We start from the raw sequence: 24430 nt of genomic DNA on the forward strand, positions 1-24430 counted from the left end.
AGAACACTGTTCTGGTGCAGGAGGAGGAAAAGCTTTCTTGTAATCTAGGCGTGAATATCGGTCGGAAAGTCTAGTTCTACCTACATACGCTATTCTGGAGGTATTCTCGCTGTCTACCTCTTCACTAGAAGAGTCACTCTCTTTCTCGGTTGCTCTTTTTGCTTCTCGTTCCTTGTGTATACGTATTATTTCCTTACGAATTTTCTTATACATACTCTCTATACAACCTTGTGTCTTGTGTTTTCCATCGGCTATATTGTCACTCCACCTTGTTAGGACTTTCATCTCGTCTTGGTCTTTATCTGGATAATCTTGCTCTCTGATTAAACAGTTAATCAGGAACTTTAAAATCATAAGTTGAACCTCGGCTTTCCTTTGTGACATAGCTTCGTGAATACTTTCTGGATTCTCTCCTGTTCGGATGAAACGATATATTCTATTCAGATGTTCCCTCATATCGGGCAGGGTGATCAAAAAGCTGGCCACCCGTCTTAAACGTACTGAGTATAAGATCTTGTGATCTTCGCCTGGAACTGGATCATATATACAATCAGTAAGAAGTCGCTTGAGATCTGTGTATGTCGCCACTTTTGGCGTACGCTGTAACGCTACGTCGTGCAGCGTCAGACGTTTCGGTTGAGGCGGGGTGCGAGGAGCACTTCCCCCCGCGGCTCCTAAACTAGAATCGTCGGTATATACTATACGGGCTGGTAGAGGGACTGGCATAACGGGTACATTTACTGTGGGCTGGTCCGGGGGTGCTGGAACATGAACTTGACCCTCGGGAACAGTAGTTGGCGGGACAGGAATTACATTATTAACGGGAGCAGGCGGAACAGGCAGAACATGATTTGCATATGCTGGGACTGTGTCGTCCAAATAGGACGAAAGAAAAATTTCAGCTGCGGTCGGTTTATGACGTAGTTTAATCGGGACCAATGGCGGCGGTAAATTACCGGGTACTTCCGGGGTTGCCTTTGGCAAGCCCTCGGCAAGAAGAGGATACATGCCTTTGATAAGGGCATTCCTCTGTCTGTCTGACTGTTCTGCTCTAACTCGTTCACCTTCTTCGATTAATTCCCTTTCTTGGGCTTTTCCTGCGGATTCCCTACTTAATTCTGTTTTTCTGAATTCTTTTTCGGTTCTTTTATGAGATTCTTTGCGCCATAACTCGATGGCATCTTTCTGGGACTGTCTGGCTTTCTTTTTCCATAATGCTTCTTCTACTCGCATGATGCACTCGGCATCCCATGTACCTGATACGGGCCATCTATATTTCTCTTCTAGTTCCTTAGTATAGTCCGCCCATAAGTCTAGATATATTATGGCATCTAAGCCATGCTTGTGATACATAAAATGTCCTGGACTGTCCCTAAGAGGGACAGGAACTGCTTCTTCGAGTAACCCTTTTCTGGTCTTTAACTGACGTAATTTCGAGAACAGAGGCATTTCGGTGATACACTTGGAACACAATACACAATAATCACAGTAATAGAATAGCAAACAAAACACTCATACCACGACATAAAAATACATTGATAACAGTTCGAACAGAATACTACCTGATACACTGAAAACAGAACACATGAATTTCTCGAGAACGAAACCTACTAGAATTACTGGATGCACTGCTAAAACAGTACAGAACATACCGGTCTCATAAAGAGACACGTCAGGACCCGTATCCACCTAGGTGAATACTTCGGACTGGATCTGCGTACCCAAACCCAACGGACCAGGAACAAACTAATGATCCTGTCTAGATACTTCCCCCGCAACGGTACTCACCGGGAAGCAGAAACTGGAAGGCTTCGGACTGGACTGGACTGCTACGACGTCGGACTACGAACTTCGGACTTCGGAAACAGGTGGGCCTCCGGATACTTCGGACCTTGCTCTCTCGGCTTGGGCTCTGGTCGGGACGAACCGCATTCCACACCGCTTCGTCTGGATGTCGGACCGCAGTCTCCGTCTCCTCCGTGGGCCTGAGGGAGACTTGAAGCAGAAATATCTGCACGTGCACGGTATTGTTCCGTCAGGGCTGCAGAGGGTCAGGGGACCGGCGTTGCATCACCAGCGCGTGAGGAAGGGGCTCGTCCCTGTTCGGGCGCCATTATGTGGTAAATAAATAATTAATTACCGGTACTATTTTTGAATATATTAACAATAACAGATAGCTCAATAAATAAGAGGCAGGATCCGATGTGTCCGAGTTGAACAGGCTTTATTCAGGCAAAAGGGAAGGGACTGGAATGGGACAGCCTGAAATAAAATAGGAAGGAAGGCAGCTGCACCATTTCATTAACAGTGCAGTGTATATATTGTAAGACATTTCAAATACATTACATACAGTAGGCGTAACTTGTGACAAGCGTAAGATAAGAACACATGGGCGGAAACAGAAGGCGTGTACAGGGCGTGCACTGAGACATGTGATGTGAAACGTCATAGAAATGTCATGAATGGGCGGAAACATGGAGGGGGCTACCTGAGAGCAGCTGGGACCTTTAACCTAGTGGTGCGCGCAAACGGGCAATGACGTGTTACCAGGGAGAACTGGGGGCTATGACTTCTGCACTAGAAGAGGAGACTAAAGTCTGCGATGTCAGGACGACATGTACCTATAGCATATCTGGTATCTGGTGTTTGGAGTACATGTTGATAGAATCTAAAAGTTATCAGGGCAAAGGCTACTTGACACTAAGGCTGGTGCATGCATATATTCTACATGTATTGCTTGTGCTATGAATCTTCTATGAATACTAATACAGTATTTCTCTTACATGGAGACAGAAAGACTAGACTATAGCTGAACTGTTTATGCGGTTCAGTAGCTTAGGAATGCAGAGCAGGAAAGCTGGACTGATAACTGGAAGCATAACATATTCTTGGCAGACAGGCAGGCAGAGCCAGGCCGGGCACCGCGCTGCGAGGCAGGAAGTAAGTGAAGGGTCAGGGATGCAGGTGGGGGCTGCATCGCTCCTCAGAGTGGGTTCAGGAGACTGGAGCTTGAATCTGGTGTCCGGGCCCTTTGAGGCCTAGAAACGGGGACAATGTGGTGAATTAATGTGCACACTGTAAAACATGGCAACATAGGCCTAATACTCGTTGCTTTCACGAGAACTGAATTCTGGCATACTAGAGTTGGACACAACCATAATTGCGTCTTTAATCGATCAGAAGGGGATATACGCATATCGATCATGCACATATAACATAGGATGGGGAACACGTAGGCACATATAACAAGGCAAAATATAATTTTCCTCAGCCGCTCGGCGCCGTCTCCGACCCCGATGGGTGAACAATTCACCTACGACCCGGCTCCATCATTTTTGCCTGGTTTCCAGGAGATGGATGACGAGGAAGACTGGGAGGGATCTGAGGATCCTCTGGCACTGAGGTGCCAGTTGAGCCAGGACTGGGCAGATGAGCTGGGGGAGGCGCGTGGTCTGGACACTTCGCCTGACACTCGATTCGTCTCTCCTCCCTCCGTGACTTCGGAGGAGGGGGCTACTTATAGCGTGGTGTTGAACAGGGCGGCCAAGGTCATGGCTCTTGAGCTCACTGTCACGGCCGTGAGGACTAACCTCCTCACTGAGGTGCTCAAACTGCAGGCAAGCTCCTCGGAGCCTCTACTGTTGTTTAACAAAGCCCTCACCGATGTTCTGATGGGCACCTGGTCCAAGCCCTCTACAGGCCTCCCTGTGGATCGGAACGTGACCCGATGCCACCGCCCGGCTCCAGACGACCCCTGCTTTCTGTCCATTCACCCCACCCACAAGAGCCTGGTAATTCAGGCCTCTACGTCCCAGACCATATTCTCGACCGCTCCTCCAGATCGGGAATCCAAAAGGTATGATCAGTTTGGGAAGAAACTGTTTTCCTCTCTGAGTTTGGGCTGCGGTCTGTCAACACAGCCTGCCTTTTGGGCCGTTACACCCACTCTCTGTGGGATACGGTTGCGGACGTGCTGCCACAGTGTCCGGAGGAGGCACGGACACGGCTCGCCCAAGCCCTGGCGGAGGAGCGGGATGCAACAAGGTACTCGATTAGATGTGGACTTGCTGGGCAGAGCAATTTCCACGACGGTGGCGATTCGTCGCACGCCTGACTGCGGTCTGCCAACTTCTCGGGGGATGTCCAGGCCACGCTCATGGTCATGCCCTACAATGGCCGTCTCCTCTTTGGCGACAAAGCGGATACTGCGCTAGAGCGTTTCAAGGACTCCAGGGCTACGGCCAAGTCCTTGGGCCTTGGCCAGCGCCAGCAAACGTCCGCTCTTTGCCCCTTTCGTGGCCAGGGAAGGGGTGCCCCCACACATCCAGCCAGCCACAGGCCACAGAACCAGTGTCAACGCAGTCGCAGACGTGGTTACCGCCGTGGCGGTACCGGGGGACAATGGCAGGGTCAATCCACATCCACCCCCGCAGCATCTGCCTCAAAGCCTTCCTAGTCCGGCATTTCAGGCCCATTCGACGCCAGTGGGGGGCAGGGTTCGCCATCACCTCCTTCACTGGCGTACCATCACGTCGGACAGGTGGGTGCTGCAAATCGTCCGAAGGGGCTACCCCCTCCCCTTCGAGCCGACCCCTCCAGCCTGCCACCGCAATACCACCGCATGTCGGGGGATCACTTGCAACTTGTGCAAGAGGACGTTATGGCCCTTTTGGCCAAGGGGGCAGTTGAGCGCGTTCCTGGGCCAGAAGTAGGGTGTGGTTGTTATTCCCACAACTTTCTGGTTCCCAAGAAGGGCAAAGGTGGCCTACGCCCTATCTTGGACCTCCGGAACGTCAACGGCTTCCTCCGGAAAGAGAAGTTCAAGATGCTGACATTGGCTCAGGTGTTAGCTGCCCTAGACCCTGGAGACTGGATGGTGACGTTGGACTTGCAGGACACTTATTTCCACATCCCCGTCCTGCCGGCCCACCGGCGCTACATGCGGTTCACGGTAGGCCACGAGCACTTTCAGTTTACCGTGCTCCCCTTCGGCCTCACCAGTTCCCCTCGGGTGTTCACGAAAGTGATGGCGGTGGTTGCAGCTCATCAGCGCAGATCAAGGGTTTCAGTCTTCCCCTATCTCGACGACTGGTTGTTGAAGGCGGGCTCGCTCCCACCTCCAGACTACGGCCGACCTCCTGCACCTGATGGGGTTCTTCATCAACGTGCCGAAGTCACACCTGTGCCCCTCTCAGAAGCTCCTTTTTATCGGAGCATTTCTGGACTCGGAGCAGTTTCGGGTTTTTCCTCACTGAGCAGCGGGTTTGGGATATTCTGGTTCTGATTCCGATCTTTCAGCCTTTATACCGGGTCTCGATTAGGGTGACGCTGTGGCTCCTGGGGCTGATGGCCTCCTGCATCCTACTGGTGCATCACGCCTGGTGGCGGATGTGGGCTCTGCAGTGGGACCTGAAGTTTCAGTGGGCACAGCATCAGGGCAACGTGTCTGACCATGTCCTGATCTCGGAGGGCACTGCGAGTCAGTTGCAGTGGTGGCTCACGGACCGCGATTGGGTCGACGGCAGATCCGTCTCCCTACCCCAATCGGAGCATGTAGTAGTGACGGATGCGTCCCTTCTGGGATGGGGGGGCACATGGGAGAGGGGGAGATCAGAGGCCTCTGGTCTCCAGCGGAGTCCTGGCTCCATATCAACCTTCTGGAGCTGCGGACGATCCGGCTTGCACTGAAGGCATTCCTTCCCTCTGTCCGGGGAAGTGTAGTGCAGGTGTTCATGGACAACACCACCGCCATGTGGTATTGCAACAAACAGGGCGGGGTGGGGTCGAGGACCCCTCTGGACATGGCTGGAACGCAAGGGCATCACTCTGGTGGTTCAACACCTGGCTGGTTCCCTGAACGCCAGGGCGGACAAACTCAGCCGTCGGTGCATGATGGATCACGAATGGCGTCTGAACTCGGACGTGGCACAAGGCCTCTTTCTGCAGTGGGGAGAGCCTTGGTTAGATCTATTCGCCACAGAAGAGAACGTGCAATGTCATAAGTTCAGCGCGTTGGAATTTCCAAGGCAGCACTCGCTCAGAGACACTTTTCGTCGCGAGTGGAGCTTTGGTCTGTTGTACGCCTTTCCGCCTATACCACTTCTGCCCAGAGTGCTGAAGAAGATCAGGCGCGACCGGGCCCAAGTCATCCTTGTGGCTCAGGACCGGGCACGAAGATCCTGGTATCCCGAGCTACTCAGCATGTCAGTCGATCCCCGATTCGTCTGCCTCTTCTGGAGGACTTTCTGTCGCAGCAGCAGGGGAAGGTTCTCCACCCGATCCTGTCCAGTCTCCACCTCCATGCATTGAGATTGAGTGGCAGCAGTTGAGGCCATTTGACTTGCCTCCTGAAGTCTGTGATGTGATTCTGGCAGCCAGGCATCGCTCCACAAAATCGGTGTACGCCTGCAGGTGGAATAAGTTTGTGGCATGGTGCACAGCAAAGGCTGTGGATCCACTCTGTGCCCCCCTTTCAGAGGTGCTCCTCTTCCTTCTTTTTCTTGCCCAGCAGGGCTCTGCTCTGGGCACTATCAAAGGCTACCTCTCGGCCATTTCAGCCTTTTTAAGGCTTCCTGATCAGCCTTCTCTTTTCAAGTCCCCTGTTGTAAATAGATTCTTGAAAGGCATCACACACATGTTTCCTCCTGTTCCCTTCATGATGCCTCAGTGGGACTTGAACCTTGCACTAACTTATCTGATGTACCCTCCCTTTGAGCCACGTCATAACCGTCCTCTTCGTCTTCTGACTCTTAAAACTGCATTCCTGGTTGCCATCACCTCTGCCAGGAGAGTGAGTGAGCTCCAGGCTCTATCTTCTAAACCTCCTTTCCTCTCTGTCCATCGGGACAAGACAGTTCTGAGGACTCGTCCTTCTTTCCTGCCCAAGGTGGTTACAGCCTTTCATATCAGGCACTCCATCACCTTGCCCACCTTCTTTCCGCCTCCGCATCCCTCGAAAGAGGAAGAGAGGCTCCACCGTCTGGTCCCAAAACGTGCGCTCTCCTTCTATCTAGACCGCACTAGCCAGTTCCGGGTGGACGTCCAGCTCTTTGTTGGTACGTGGGCGCTAAGAAGGGATGGGCGGTGCACAAGTGGACCATCTTTCGGTGGGTCGTTTTGTTTATCAAGGTTTACATGAATGATACTTGATTCAACTATTACATTCACTAATATTTGATAAACATTGTTAAACATTGTATAACAAATACTTATTTGTGGAACATGCTGGTCTGAAACTAAATTATTCAGTTACAAATAAGAGATTGATCTTTTATTAATAATTAACATTTTTATCTGAATACATACATCTTTTACGTGATCAATAAGGTTGAGGCTATAGATTTGATGCGATAAGGACAGATGAAAAAGAGAATTGAGTGAGGTGGACAAGACCAACTCTCATGGTCCAGTACTTCATAGTTTATAGCAGTACTACTCTTCAATACTATTTTGAATCCTAGTAGACCCGAACACCAGGGGATCTCTGTTCTATAAGTGATAAGGATGGTTATTATGTTTATAGAAAAAGGCCTCTCATGTCTCTATTTATACTGATATAATCATTGTAGTTTTTTAGGGAATTACAGTATTAAATGTTCACGTATTTAATTTCACTTACCTAAAGCAAAAATGGACTAAACACAATGGTAAGGATTTCGGCGCTGTGGGGATCCATGTAATTCTTAAAACCGGAATTGACGTTTCTGATTAACAGTGATTCTGTAATTTTTGTTAATAAAGACAGAAAGCATTTACTATTGACGGATTGCACGGCTCGCACTGATTAATATAATTCCTAAAAGATCATTTTAATTAGAAAGAACATAACTAACCTAATCTGGTAAATCTGCGGTTCTTATGTCAAAAACGGGTATTCGGATACTTCAGTTATGTAGATACTTTGGTCTTTATTGCCCAGGAAAGCGGACTGCCTGAATAATAAATGCAAAATATACCGTTCAAGACAAACAATCCGAGCTCCCAGAAGAATATGTACTCCTAGGTCAGCCCCTTACCCGCAATAGAGCTTGTAGATTGCGTCGCCTCCACACTTTATTATTTTATATTTACTTTTAGAGCCCTAGGATACCAGCGTTATCTAAAATGCAAAAAGTGAAATGCGTGAATTCAGTGAATTATTTTGAATGGAGGCGATAGATTATCTTTAAAAACCCTGGTAAATTCTTACCGGACTTTTCGTGAACTCACGGACGTATTTATTTTGAAATAAATCGCTGTCTGGTGCTCGATACACAATAGATGGCCATACGCGATCCCAAGCCTAAATAAATAGAACAAATGCCTGGTTACTATTATACTCAATGTGCGCCTATCGTTACAGATGCCCTCTCTATGTCTCTAGGTAGTATTTATATATTTCGTACCTATGATGCCGGCTCTTTAAAACTCTGCGGTATGGCGTGATGAGGATTTAGTCAGGTGATGTCGATAAAAACAGCTAGGTGGATTCCTGCCGGATGACAAAATAACGATGCGATCAGCACACATATAGTTCAAAAGCAGAGCGTATTTCCGAGCTTGAGTCAGAGCGCATGACTTCTAAGTCGGAGCGCGTGATTTAAAATGACCGGCGTCTGCAGAATGCATACCTGAGATTTCTTGGATGGAAGCCGCGTGGAGGCGAACGTCTAACTCGGACGTGGTTCTTTGATGAATGAAGATTAGGCCGATTTCGCGCGTATTTATGTTTGCACCTGGAAGAGTCATTAAGCTAGTCCTGACGTGGCTAGGATTAATGAAACTCGAGGAAAGACTCCTCTGTGGTTACATGGGCAAGATGTAACAGGCTATTGCTATTACTTCGGCTAAAATTAACTATTTATAATCAGTCATGTGCTTCTATGCAGAAAATACATTTAAGCGCTACTCGCCAATGTAAAAAATAATTAATGGGGGTCGATACAGCAGAAGAAAGGGATATTTTGCTCTCACATCTCCAAAACCGATTTTTAGCAAACTTCAAGGGAACATATATTTATGGGTCCCCTTATCGCGATGTTCTTCCATCGCTATGTATCTAAAAAATCGCATTTTCCCATGGAATTTCGCTGTTTAACCCCTCACGGAATGTATTAAGAGAAAAAATCCAGAAGACTTCACGTTTTTTGCGTATTGCCTCACCTCCTTTATCGTCAGATGTATTGATTTTTTCTAGTATGCGCCAAGTGAAATCATTGGGACCATGGCCATGGTCTAGGAAATGCTTCACAATTGGTGCAGTTATTTTTTTGGTTCTCACCGCTGAACGATGTTCGGTCAGTTGTGTCTGAATTGCACGAGATGTTTCGCCCACATACCCCAACGGGCATGGGCATTCCAAAAAGTATATGACGTTTGAAGTTCTGCAATTGAACATCCCTTTAGCACTAGTTGTGTATCCATTGTGAGTGAAGGTAACTCCTTCATGGATATTTGCGCAGGATTTACAACTTGAGCAAGGGAACGTGCCTTTTACAGGGTTGTCTCCTGTGAGAGATTTCTTGCTAAATGCTGAGAATCTCTAAGACTTTTCATTCTTGAATGGACGATGTAATCTTTAATGTTTTTATTGCGCCTGTGGGCAAACAGAGGTTTTTCTAATTTAGTTGCTCCATTACTATTCAAGATGTGCCATGAGGAGTTAATGACTTGTTTCACTTTTGCATTTACTGTGGAATGACGAGTGATACAAACTAGTTTGTTGGCTTCTGTTTTTGGTTTAGTTCTTAACAAACAGTCTCTGTCATAATACCGGGCTCTTTTGTACGAATCTCGCACTAATCTATGTGGATAGCCACGGTTTAAAAATTTCCTTTTCATCTCTGCCGCCTGTATGTCAAAATCTTGGAGATTAGTACAATTCCTCCTCACTCTCAGAAATTGGGAGAATGGGATGCTTTGTCTCTGATTCCTGGGATGGAAACTTCGAAAATGCAGGAGAGTGTTCCTGGCCGTCGGTTTTACAAAAAGATCTACTTTCAGTTTTCCTTCCTCATGAAAAATCCAAATATCCAAAAATTCCAACCTCTCAGAACTAATGTGGGAAGTAAATTTGAGATTAGGATCGCATGCATTAAGCCATGCCAGGAAGTCATCGAAAGCTAATCTCCCATCGGTCCAGACAAAAAAGATGTCGTCTATGTATCTGGACCAATGGGAGACCGACTCGTAGAAGGGCGCTACTTCTTCTGAATATGTCGAGCCTCAAATTCAGCCATATATATATTTGCTACAGAGGGTGCCACCGAAGCCCCCATGCTGACTCCTTTAGTTTGTCGGTAAAGTTTTTGTCTGAATTCAAATATGTTCTCCGTAAGCACCATACGGAGGCATTGCAGCAAAAAGGACTTTGGACAGGGTACAGAGTAGAGGTCAATGAACCATTCTACTGCTAACAAAGCCTCTCTAATAGGAATGTTACTGTAGAGAGACTCAATGTCTAGAGTGACAAGCAGGTCTCTGGACGGGTTGAAACTGATACTCTCCACTTTGTTAATCATAGCCCCAGTATCTTTGATGTAAGATGGAACATTAGGTATGAACGGACATAAAAAGGTGTCTACATATTTAGAGAGTCCCTCAGTGGGTGTGCCTATCGTTGACACGATCGGTCTGTAAGGAGGATTTTTTTCATCTTTATGGATCTTGGGTTGACCATAAATGCAGGCAGTCTTACCTGCATTAGTATTTAAGTAGTCAAACTCTTTAGCATTTATTTCGCCATTTTCTAAGGCCTGGGTAGTTATCAAGCGAATATCTTTGGTTATTTTATTGATTGGATTATGCCTTTCTGGTCGGTAGAATGTTTGGTCTTCCAACATTTTAAGCATATTAAGCTCATAAACTTTGGAATCAAGTACTGCTATGCCCCCTCCCTTATCGCAGCTCTTGATTGTGATAGATGTGTCAGAGGCAAGTTCATGAAGGGCAGCATGTTCCAATTTATCCATATTATAAATTGGTTTTGGGATAAAACGAATAGTTTTTTCCAATTTTTTGAGGACAACTAATTCAAATGCCGCTACCTCTGGTCCAATCTGATCAAGGGATGGGCTAAATGTAGATGGGAGTCTAAGAGTGACAGGTTCTACTGGTAATGAATCAAATGATTCATTTTGAAAGTACTTTTTTAATCGGATTTTCCGAAAGAAAGATATTATATCGCTATATAGTTCAAAGACGTTGGTGCTGCAATGAGGTACAAATGACAGTCCTTTCGATAAAAGGCTAACACTAGATTCATTTAGAGGGGTGCTAGAAAGGTTAAATATGGGAATTACATTCCCGCTTTCCAGTATTGTCTGTTTCTTGTCTCTCTGACAAACTGAGGTTCCTGCTGTTGGTAATGGTTCTGGGGATCCTGTTGATAATGATGCTGGGGTTCCTGTTGATAATGGTGCTGGGGTTTGTACCCTCCTCTGTTTTGTGTTTGGAACCTCACTCTGGATCGACCGCGGTGACCACCGCGGTTGCCTAAAAAAGGAGTCTGATTTTGATTACGTTTGGCTTGAGCAGAATTGTAATTACTATCTGACTCATAGAAGGCATCTTCTCCTTCTCCACCTGATTCAGATGAGGCAGAAAAATTATTGACCCTCTCTTGTTGATTTCTATTGGTATCCATATAGTGATTCTGTTTATAAAAATCAGGTCTAAGATATGGATAGGCTAGTTCTATTGAATAAAATCTTTTCTCTTTTGTGAGTTTGTCATTTTTACGCTTCTCTAAATAACTTACAAACGATTCCACTTCTTTATTAAGATCTTCTAATTTTTTCATGGTCTCTTCTAGATTACCTAGTTGTTTAATGGCTTCTTCCAAAGTTTCTATTTCTTTTTTGATGTCTGATGCTAGTTCTTTGGCAGTCTCTACTATGAGCATCATTAAGTCTCGCGAGCATCGACTCGCGATCATGCTCCATTTTTCTATAAAGCTCCGGTGATGTACAAATAAACCTGGGATATTTCTTACTCGCAAGCCCATGGGAATTATGCCCGATTTAAGATAGGCTAGCATAAATTCTCCATGGGCTTCCATTCGTCTTAATTTCTTTTTCAGGTCGAATAATTTGTTGTAATCATCTTGACCTCTCTGGGTGTTAGAGGAGGAGTTTATTGTATTGGTGACGGTATTCGATGTGCCTATCAATAATGCAAATTCTGCATCAGAGAAGCCAAAGGTTTGAATTTGTGCCATCTCGTGATTTAATTATATTGTTAATCTCTATTAACTAGAAAGATTAAATGATTAGTAAAGGTTCTAGATAGAAGATACAGATAAAGTGGAGAAATGTATCTATAGAAGGTACTGCACCAAGCTACCAACATCAATAGAGGTTAAGATAGCAATACAATATATACAGTGAGGTCAGCCAACCCTACACAGACAAGCTGTGGGTACAATACTTGTAAACAACAAGGGTTCCCTGTGAGAACAAATGCCAATCAACCCCTAGGTCAGGGAATAAATCAATGGAACAAACTACCTAGGCGGTCATTCTAAAATACTGAAACAATATTAAAAGGACCAACACTGAGAGAGAACAGTTTCCAGCTAGTTACAAAAGTTTATTACAATCACATAAAAAATACATGTATCATAAATCAATAACTAAAAATATACCTTCCGTAGAAAGTAAACATACATCAATTATAACATAAAAATTCTTGGACATGAAGGAGTAAGTTGTGTGTCGACGCGTTTCGGCGACCAGCGCCTTTCTCAAGACAGTTTACAACTTTCTGAAAATAAAAGCATAAATCAATATATAGTTTATAATCAGTCATTACCGTATTATCTAAACGTGGATGTAATATTAAAAACAACCTATATACACAATATATTCTATTTAAACTAGGAAAAACTGTTCAAACAAAAAAGGTCCTAAGATAATCTAAGCGCAGCTGATAGTCTAAAAGAATGGCAAAGCATAAATAACATGACATAACCTCTATTGTAGCTTTCTTCTATTTAACTTGTGACTGAAATCTTTTGATGGCGCAAGACATGAATGATACATGATTCAACTATTACATTCACTAATATTTGATAAACATTGTTAAACATTGTATAACAAATACTTATTTGTGGAACATGCTGGTCTGAAACTAAATTATTCAGTTACAAATAAGAGATTGATCTTTTATTAATAATTAACATTTTTATCTGAATACATACATCTTTTACGTGATCAATAAGGTTGAGGCTATAGATTTGATGCGATAAGGACAGATGAAAAAGAGAATTGAGTGAGGTGGACAAGACCAACTCTCATGGTCCAGTACTTCATAGTTTATAGCAGTACTACTCTTCAATACTATTTTGAATCCTAGTAGACCCGAACACCAGGGGATCTCTGTTCTATAAGTGATAAGGATGGTTATTATGTTTATAGAAAAAGGCCTCTCATGTCTCTATTTATACTGATATAATCATTGTAGTTTTTTAGGGAATTACAGTATTAAATGTTCACGTATTTAATTTCACTTACCTAAAGCAAAAATGGACTAAACACAATGGTAAGAATTTCGACGCTGTGGGGATCCATGTAATTCTTAAAACCGGAATTGACGTTTCTGATTAACAGTGATTCTGTAATTTTTGTTAATAAAGACAGAAAGCATTTACTATTGACGGATTGCACGGCTCGCACTGATTAATATAATTCCTAAAAGATCATTTTAATTAGAAAGAACATAACTAACCTAATCTGGTAAATCTGCGGTTCTTATGTCAAAAACGGGTATTCGGATACTTCAGTTATGTAGATACTTTGGTCTTTATTGCCCAGGAAAGCGGACTGCCTGAATAATAAATGCAAAATATACCGTTCAAGACAAACAATCCGAGCTCCCAGAAGAATATGTACTCCTAGGTCAGCCCCTTACCCGCAATAGAGCTTGTAGATTGCGTCGCCTCCACACTTTATTATTTTATATTTACTTCTAGAGCCCTAGGATACCAGCGTTATCTAAAATGCAAAAAGTGAAATGCGTGAATTCAGTGAATTATTTTGAATGGAGGCGATAGATTATCTTTAAAAACCCTGGTAAATTCTTACCGGACTTTTCGTGAACTCACGGACGTATTTATTTTGAAATAAATCGCTGTCTGGTGCTCGATACACAATAGATGGCCATACGCGATCCCAAGCCTAAATAAATAGACCAAATGCCTGGTTACTATTATACTCAATGTGCGCCTATCGTTACAGATGCCCTCTCTATGTCTCTAGGTAGTATTTATATATTTCGTACCTATGATGCCGGCTCTTTAAAACTCCGCGGTATGGCGTGATGAGGATTTAGTCAGGTGGTGTCGATAAAAACAGCTAGGTGGATTCCTGCCGGATGACAAAATAACGATGCGATCAGCACACATATAGTTCAAAAGCAGAGCGTATTTCCGAGCTTGAGTCAGAGCGCATGACTTCTAAGTCGGAGCGCGTGATTTAAAATGACCGGCGTCTGCAGAATGCATACCTGAGATTTCTTGGATGGAAGCCGCGTGGAGGCGAACGTCTAACTCGGACGTGGTTCTTTGATGAATGAAGATTAGGCCGATTTCGCGCGTATTTATGTTTGCACCTGGAAGAGTCATTAAGCTAGTCCTGACGTGGCTAGGATTAATGAAACTCGAGGAAAGACTCCTCTGTGGTTACATGGGCAAGATGTAACAGGCTATTGCTATTACTTCGGCTAAAATTAACTATTTATAATCAGTCATGTGCTTCTATGCAGAAAATACATTTAAGCGCTACTCGCCAATGTAAAAAATAATTAATGGGGGTCGATACAGCAGAAGAAAGGGATATTTTGCTCTCACATCTCCAAAACCGATTTTTAGCAAACTTCAAGGGAACATATATTTATGGGTCCCCTTATCGCGATGTTCTTCCATCGCTATGTATCTAAAAAATCGCATTTTCCCATGGAATTTCGCTGTTTAACCCCTCACGGAATGTATTAAGAGAAAAAATCCAGAAGACTTCACGTTTTTTGCGTATTGCCTCACCTCCTTTATCGTCAGATGTATTGATGGTGTGATATTGGTTCGCAGACCCACCACCAGGGTTGGTATTGCTGGGGTATCTATTCTATGGTAAGGAATCTAACACTAACCTGTTTCTTTCAGATGCACAAGTTACTTACCTTCGGTAACGATATATCTGTAAGAAACAGTAGTTAGTGTTAGATTCCTTACCGCCTCACCCATCCTCCCCATTCTGCGAACTGATATCTAGGGTTAAGGACATCCCTTTCAGGGCCCTAGTTTCATGGCACCAGTGTCGGTTTCTATCATGGCTCTGCGTTCCCGGTGCGGAAAGCTATGTACGAAACTGACGTCAGCGCCCGAGGGCGGCGTCTAAGTACTCCGATGACGTCATCCCGGCAATCACCACGACGGACGAGGAGCCGCAGATGACACCTACCGACGCCCAAGGGTACTGCTGACGAAAACTTTCCGGATCCAGCCTGACGCCTGGGGATATTCTAAGGTAAGGAATCTAACACTAACTACTGTTTCTTACAGATATATCGTTACCGAAGGTAAGTAACTTGTGCTTCCATCTCTGTTGCAATCTGCGACTTTCAGGCTGTGAGACGTGGGTATCTTGAAGGAGTGCCACGTGAGTGGCGTGCCGCTTAAGGTAGGCATATATTTCATACCTGCGGGCTGGCGTGTGGATCTCCCTAACATTCCAGGTGATTATGTTTGTAGGTGGCATGTGACATATAGGGCAGTGCGCCTCGTGAGTGGCTTTTTGTATTAGGGGTGAGGTTCCGATGTGTCGAATATCTTTTGATTGCGAGATGTATCCATAGTTGCATGGGTGTACTGACCAGAACAAGGTTTGTGGGAGAAAACCTTATGAGGTTCAACTGGAATAGAGCAGAGGGACAACGTGTGTTGGCCCAAACTGTTAACAGCGCCATACGGCAACTCATGGCTACGTTTGCCTTTTCGATCCAACTAGGAGGTGGGGTGGGTTAAAACTTGCAGTAAACCGGATATGTGAACTTGAGCATGCCTTCCGCGTATAAATGTGTGCGCTGTACTATTTCTTCTGCCATTCGCCAGTGGTCTGCAGCTTGGGGAATGTGCACTGTTTAGAGTACAATGCGTGGGTGGGTCAGCCTGGCCCACACATGCATTGTACTCTAAACAGTGCATTAGAATGCTACGTGTGTGGTGCATGTGAGGAATGTATGTATCCCACATGTGAGTATTTCTACAATCGCATACTTACGTGTTCACGGGCTATATTTATCTGCTACATTAAGTCATCCGCATTCTGAGGTGTTACAACTGGGAGTGACTGCGAGTCTTCGTGGGCTGGCCACACAGCCTGCGAGCTGTCCTCGCTCAGCGACTGTTCAGAGGAGGCATCGGCCACTCTGCTATTCTGCTTTATTCTTAAGTCCGCCACCGCTTGCAGTGTGTCTCTTCTCTCTTGCAATGCCTCCTCTCGGTCGGGGGCAGCTTTGGAGTGCATTGTAGTTCCGCTGTTCGCATCCTACGTCTAGTGGAGTGACTCCTTTGAGTGCCTGCATGCGATTCCACGTTGCTGTGCCTCTGGCTCGGCGAGGTGTGATGTCCTTTGGTTTCGAGCCAGTCCCACGCGTCTTCCGCTTTGCTGAAGAAATGTGTGGTACGCTTTGTGACTACCCGCAGCCGGGTCGGGAATATGAGGGAGGATTTTAGGTTCAGATCCCGCATTCATCTTTTGACAGTGAGGGAGGCATTTCACTGTCGCTGCACCCCGAAGTTGTAGTCTGGGAAGAAGAGAACTTGTGAGTTGTCCACTTTTATCATTTCCATTTTTCTGGCGTCCCGGAGTACTGTCTTTGTCCTTAAAATTCATGAGACTGAACAGGAAAAGTTGAGTATCAGCACATGGCGGCACGCGGTTCAATGGCACCCTATGTGCTCTCTTCACTGCGAAGAAAGCAGAGCCTGTGCCTGTGCCTGTTTGCTTCAAGTACTGTAACCAGGCTTTGGTGTATGCTACAGCATCTCTGCCCTCTGTGCTCTCCGGCAGTTCCACCACACGCACATTATTCCTGCGAGACCGGCCTTCTGCATTGTCCATTCTGTGCTCCGGGGAGTGGAGTCTGGATGTGAGGTTGCATACTTCCGTGGTCATTTCTTTGGCCACTGGTGCGATGTCTTTTACTTCCGTCTCTAGCTCATTGACCCTCCCTGTCAGTTTTCTGTGATCAGCATGTAGGAGCGTAAAGACTGACGTAATCTTGTCTATTCGGCCTTCGAAAGATGTACAGGTCTGTGTCAGTGCTTTGCTGATTGGTGTCACTGCCTGGAGTACAGAGCCTATTTTTGATTGCGAACTGGAAGTTCTGGAGGTCCCTGATGCTTCAGATTTTTGGTCAGACTGAGTTGGGCCCAACATCGGTCGCGTAGACACTGCGCCCTTGCCTGTGCGCTGTCTGCCCATCCTGTTAGGGTGCTATGACTGTTGTATTTGGAGATGGGATAGTTCACTGTGTTCCCAGTACTTGTAAGCCCCTCAGGGAGGCTCCACTCATGTGACTTAACAGGCAGTCGTGCATCAGGCCTGGAACTGCTGCTTGTGCGCTGAGTCAAACTCAACTTGCTTGATGGGTCTGGGCGTCCTCTGCGCTGGTCTGGTCTGACTTGGTTTCTTGTAGCTCCTTGACTACACCACAGACGCTGCTCCCTCACTTTTGCATTCCAACCCTTTCACTTGCACTGCTAGCGCAGTCTCTGTATGAGCTCACCCGTGTCCGTGTCGTGCTTCTCCAGATGTTTGTAAGCATGTCTAGGGTTGTTTACATTCTTCGGTCAACGTTGTGTCCTACTTTCGTGGTTAGGTTTTGTGCAGGTCAGGCACAGGAGCTATGACCTGCCAGAATTCTCATACTATATGGCAGTGCCATTGATCCCAATGCCATTTCCTGGGCGCTGTATGCTCCCACCATGCTCACCTATGCAGGCACGCTTGATGTCTCTTCTGGCCTCCTTCTGCTCTGTGCTTGCTTCTCTTCTGCCCCCCCCCTGGGCCCCAGCAAAATGTGGTCCTGCAGCTAGGTTGCGGATCTTCCCACTATCTCAACTCACATCTTCCAAGCACCAAGGTCAGGTGAGGGGCCCCTAAGTTGCCTCAATGGGCAGCGAGCAGTCAGCCACTATATACCTCCGTGCTCAGGTAGTGACGATGTACCCTCCATCCAAACACCACCGCAGGTACCTGCACCTCACACCTCAATCCACTGCAAGTGTTCTCTCTTGTGCGGTGCGCAGCGGGGCCCGGGCCTATTTCACCATCTGGAGCTACGCCCGCCCTGCAAGTTCACCATTTCTTGGGCTATGGATGCTTTATGTGCTCTGTCAGTGGTGGCCTCCGGGGTCGCAGCTCACGCAGCTTCAGCTCATACCGGTTCTATATGACAATGACTTTCGATGAAGGGCAGTCTTCTGAGCAGTTTCACAGCCCCCCGCACCGCCTCAGCACCCGATCGGCGCCAGGCGGGGTGCCCCGCCATATGTCTCGCATTCCGCCACCATGGGTGGCAATGGGCCACAACGCACCTCTAGGACCGGGGGGTGGGCCGCACCGCTCCGCTGCTTACATTGCCTGCCACTGGACTCCAGGCGGTTATTTTCCCTCAGTAGCCTCTGCGGCCGAGCGTGGTCCCACCCGGGCTCTCTCCACTGCCCGGATGCTCCGCTCCATCTTGGTCCCATGCATCAACGCATGACTGGGCAAATGTTGTTTCACCCCCCACAGCGCCCAGGGCCGGTCCCAACTCACCTCACAGTGCCCTCAAGCCGTTCCGTTCATTGACAGGCTGCCGTACCTCTCGTTTGGGCGGCACTGTTTAGCTGCAGCCCTGGCAATCACACGTCTCACCGCGTCACTTGGCCTCCAGCCCGGCCCTATGGTGCCATCACTGCTCGGATGGTCATTTCTCAACCGAGATGGCTCTCAGCGCCTTCAAACTGGCCACGTCCACACACACTGACGTTCTAATCCCACTGAGTTGGTTTTGGCGTCTCGATGGCACTGCTATGCGCAGGATAATTTACAGATTTACTGGCCGTGAGATGAAGCCTCATTAGAGTGCATCCGCCATCTTGGCTGGCTAGCCACACCCCCCATGAACACACCCTCCTGATTAACTGCTTGACCACACTACCACAAGGAGAGCTGTTTGTGATTATGTAATTTCACCTCTGCTATACCTCTGGGGATCCCCTGGTCTTTGTGCACACTATACCCTACTTTGGTATAGTATATACTGAGCCAGATTCCTACAGGAATATACGAAAGTATTTAGTGACTGGTGTTGTAAGAAATAGTACTTATTTTTACAATACTGGTGTGGTTTGTTTCAGTGTTACTCTTACTGACTTACTTGTGAGGTAAATACACCCTCTTTACACCCTCCTGGATACGCCTTAGCTGCTCTCCACAGCTACCTCTTGAGAGATTTGGGTATCAGGGACCTCTTACACTATCACTAAAAGTTGCCTGGTCTCAGTGCAGAGTATATCACCAATATGCATACATCGTATACTGAGCCAGCCTCCTACATCATTCTGCCAACCACCAAGGCAGCCACCCAGGAGGAAGTCACCATGCTCCAAGAGGTCAGATCCGACTCTCCACCAAGTGAGAAGATGCCAGGACCAACCTGAGCCACCCTGCACCAATACCCGGTGTACCAGAACCCTTGCAGCAACCAAAGCTTATTTGAGTGCAATGTGGACTCCAATGCCTCAAAGACTGAGTAGCTGACGAAGGACATCTGCATTGCCAATGCCAGCACAGAGAGTGGTCCAGCTGTCCAGTTTTGTCTCCCTTTGCAGGTCTAACCAAGAACTGTGAGTGCCTTTGACACATTGGGCACCAGCGGGCCAACACCTTCTACACCCGAGTTCCCTGGCACGGGTCCATGACAGCCAATGGTGCTCCCCTGCTCCCAGGGCCCTCACGAACCTAGCCCCCCATTGGAAGCTCCCAGACTTGTCCCTAAGTCCCCTTTTGCAGCCTGCTCCTAAGTTACCCCCTTTTTTTTGCTACGGTGTAACACACAAGGCTAACAACTCGTCCAGCACTTCTACACCCAGACACTGCAGGGCACGTAAACTCAAACTTCTGGTGATGCTTTGGATCTCGGCCCCTAACACCTTAAGTTCTTAACCCCTTGGCCGCGGCGGTAATTCCGCCGCGGCGCTAGGGGGGAGGGGGGCGCAGCGCCGCCATGCTCGTGACGGAACCACTCCGTCACGAGCCGCGGTGGCGCTGTGCTTGTGACGGAATGGTTCCGTCACGGCCCCGCCCGCTCAATAGAACGCGCTGCGCGGGCCGTGATGGAACCATTCCGTCACCAGCACAGCCCCACCGTGGCTCGTGACGGAATGGTTCCATCACGAGCACGCAAGGGGTTAAAGAGGACCCCTGAGATTTGTTTTCAAATACCTGTATGCAGTATACGTTTCTTTCTCCATAGGAAAGCATTGCCAGGCAAAAACACATTTGGGTTACATTAGGTTCGAGAGAATCCGCCGCGGGCCGTTTGTGCTGAACATATTCTCGTAGCACATGTATCGGCAGCTTATCAAGGACTGCACATACGTCGCTTTACGTCTAGTGTACCTAGGATATTAATACATACCCTTTGGGACAATCCGTTTATGAAATCTGTGTGAACTACCCTACGGCCCTCCATACTTCGTGATATCTTTATTCCCGTCTTGGAATACTTATACTAGTATCTGTTCCATTACATTGGCCAGATTCTCTTTACTCAACTTGACTGCACTACTGAAAGACTAATCGCCCATTACAATTGCCCTGACGAAGCTCCCGTGGTTGGGGAGCGAACCGCGTTGGCTGTCTTGTGCACTTTGAGAATAAGAAAATAAAAAGAAAAAATAATTTTTGAACAAACTTTGGTTCCGTTGATTGACTTTGAACTTGGTGCTGCCTCCATTCTTTTTTGAAATCTTCTGTCTGGGATTGCAGTGGGACCGAACCACAGCAGGTCCTGGAGGTTGACAGCACAACTATATGTAATACTTCAAGGGACTTTGGAAATCTGAGGTGCTTGCTAGTCGATCCGCTGTGGGACATTTTTCTTTACATTTTTACTTACCTGCAAAAATTGATATACAGCAAAGTACTTATCAATAACAAAGTTCTTAATGTTTAAATAAATACAAACATACCTGTTATTTTTCTAAATTGGTCTTGAGTTTCTTCTTGAGTATACCCCTCATTTATTGACTATATGTGCAAAAAATTAATGAATATCCTCTAATAAACCTAACCTGCTTACCCACACTACCGCAAAAGAGAGCATTAGGGGTTATTCAATTAAGCCCTATAAACCAATAAGGGCTGTCTGGATTTTCTAAATAGTGTACCCCGTTTTGGTATGCTACATAAAGATCCAGCTTCCTGCAGTAACTTTTTTTTTACTGTGCATACACCAATGCACTAAAGAGACACAGCAGCGTGCTGTTATATTAAATCAGTATATTGGGAACATAAACCGGGCACCTAAAACTGAATGCTTTGTCACGCAAGTCAATGTGCTTGATCAGTGTATCAGCAGCTTCCCTACGCATTACATAGTATACAAATTACTCAATCCAACTTTCAAGTATATCAACCAGTATAGTGAATGTAAACCAAGGCATGTGTTAACCAGTGCAGTGCTCAGAAAAGCACAACCAATATTTTTCATACATAAACCAATCTATTTGTCATGTGAACCATTGAAAATTATATGAGGTATATGAGGTAGCTGAATTTTGGGCTGTTTGGCACCTCATATTTGCAGTTCTACTGAGGTCCATATGCCCTTATTGTTCTCTGCTCTCTGCATTTTAATGCAACACTGCGCAGCTGTGGTGCCCTGTTGTGTAATATTCAGGTTCAAATAAACCATGTGTGGTGCTTTTTGTCTAAAACGGTGCTCTATGTCATCATGCAGTAGACAGTATACCAGAGCAGTGCAATATTTTCCCATGTTCAACTATGCCTCAGATTCTGCCTGCTGACAACAGTCACCTAAGCAGTTAAGTGCAAGTCTTTTCTCTCCTGTTCGGAAATGTACATAGATTGTATAATGTTCCCTTTTTTGTCAGATTTGGACCAACAGCAAACCCGTCTTCTACCTATCTGCCAAGGTAAGAAATCTGATGGCAATCTTATATGTTTTATGTCCTTTAGAAGGTAAACTAATGATACCATTTTACATTTACAAATATATGTTTTTTTTTTGTTTATTATATTTTTTATATTTCATATAACAAGAAACAGAATGCCATATTAGGGCAGTAGAATAATGAGGTTTACAGACCGAGTTGTGATCTAAGATACTTAGCTGTCTACGACTTAAGGCATCGCACCGTCAAAGTCTTGCAAGTCATAGTACACTGTGTCAGTCACTAATATATGTAAAAACAATACAAACCTGTGTTAAACTCGTAAAAGTATTGCTTGATGTTTAAATGTAAAAAATAATAGGATTAGGAAGAGGTCATGACACATTCCTGTTAGTTGTCAGCTCTATCACACAAGTAATATCTCAGGGATACCCAAATGGCCCGAGTTTAAGCCGCGGTTGACAGTAATGTAGCGTAAACTATCATGCTATCCGTCTTTCACTCCAAGGTGACCTCTCCTCCACGGTATGGTTATGCATCAGATACCTTCAGCCGTGAAAGGGCAGTAGTTCTTTGAACCATTTTAGGTACTTTCGCAAATTAAGCTAAGAGTTCCATCAACGGGGTGTTAGAGAGATTACAATCAATAATTACATGAGAACGCAATTATAACGTGGGCCCTTCCCTGCTTCTCTCAGTGAGACCAAACAAACATGATGATTGAAAATTCACAAAAAAAAGATGATGGACAGAATGCTGAGCATTGTCAAATATTCATTCCATCGCAGATCTGTGTTAAATCCATTGCGTTTTTGCTTACCATACCCCCCCAGTTTGGACCAAGCTATGCCCAAATCAGTCTTAAACCTGCTCCCTACAGGAACAATCTAGCCCGAACTGCCAGGTCAGGTCCTCCCTGGACTGGAAACAAGCATATTGGGGCCAGTTTTAGGGGAATAGCCCATTATGAGCACGTGGTCCATGTCAGGGACTACCCTTCCCACTCAGGGTGATTATAGCAACACAAAAAGATGATGGACAGAATGCTGAACATTGTCAAACACTTACCCCCAGTCAAGAGATCTGGGTTAAATCCATTGTTCTTTTGCTCACCATGCCATTCCAGTCTGGACCTAGCCATATGCAAATCAGTCTTGACCCTGCTCCCTATGGGCACAGTCCAGACAAAACTGTTAAGCCAGGTCCTTGACTGAAACAAGCATCCAGATCTATGACTGGGGGGTGAATGTCTGACCATGTTCAGCTTTCCGTCAATCATCTTTTTGTGTTTTTATAATCACCCAGAGTGGGAAGGGTATGCCCAGATGTGGGTCCAATGCTTGCTATGCCACTGGCTTCAAGCTAGCCTGGTTGATGAGGGGTGATACCCCAAAACTAGTCCCAGGATGCTTGTTTTCCTGTCCAGGGAGGACTTGCCCTTGCAGTTCGGACTGGACTGCTCCCATGGGGAACAGGGTCAAGACTGATTTAAATATGGCTGGTCCAAACTGGGATGGCATGGTGAGCAACAAATCAGTGGATTTAACCCAGATCTGTGACTGGAGGGTGAATTTTTAACAATGTTCAGCATTCCGTCCATCTTTTTGAGTGACTTAAATTTTACAGCCTGTGCCAGCTGCTTCTAAGACCCTGCCCCCTTTTAATGAGGCCCTCACTGATACCTTGCTGACCACTTGTCAAAGCCCTGTTACTGTCCACCGTTATTAGGAAGGTGGCCAGGTGGCACAGGCCAGCTCCTAGTGATCCTGATTTTCTTACCAAGCATCCTACTCCAGGGAGCCTTGTGGTTCAGGCCTCAACCAATAAAGTAAATTTCAATTCATTCACCACAACTCCTCTTGATAAGGACTCCAAGAAGATCCCAGCTTTTGGCAAGCATATCTTTTCCTACTCCGGTCAAGCATTACTGTGATGTTAATGCTGTTTGCTTACTGGATCATTATGCAAATTGTCTGTGGGATATGACCAACAGCGATCTTGCCAACTGTCCTGGAAGACCTTACACCATTTTGGCTCAAATGATTCAAAATGGACAAGATGCGGCCTAATATAGTAGCCCGCTGATCTAGATACTGCGAATTGCCTGGGGAGGGCAGGTGACACCAGTGTCTTACTTCGTCGACATCCGTGAATGCTCTCTGTTGGATTTTCAAGTCATCTACAGGCCTCCATCAATGATATGACCTTTCAAGGGATCTGTTGATCCCTGCCCTGCAGTTTTTATTTCACCTCAGCCCTTTCAAATCCATG

General features: G+C 46.1%; 1 protein-coding gene across 1 annotated transcript in view; it reads left to right on the forward strand.

The window, feature by feature from the left end:
• The window catches only part of LOC144768685 (uncharacterized), a 9047330-nt gene that overhangs the window by 5385277 nt on the left and 3637623 nt on the right, over positions 1–24430 (forward strand). The window contains exon 32 of the mRNA XM_078652515.1: positions 22139–22180. Within this exon, the coding sequence (XP_078508641.1) occupies positions 22139–22180 (42 nt within the window). The remainder of the gene's footprint in view (positions 1–22138; positions 22181–24430) is intronic.

Source organism: Lissotriton helveticus, chromosome 7 (genome assembly GCF_964261635.1).
Source record: "Lissotriton helveticus chromosome 7, aLisHel1.1, whole genome shotgun sequence".
Lineage (NCBI taxonomy): Eukaryota > Metazoa > Chordata > Amphibia > Caudata > Salamandridae > Lissotriton > Lissotriton helveticus.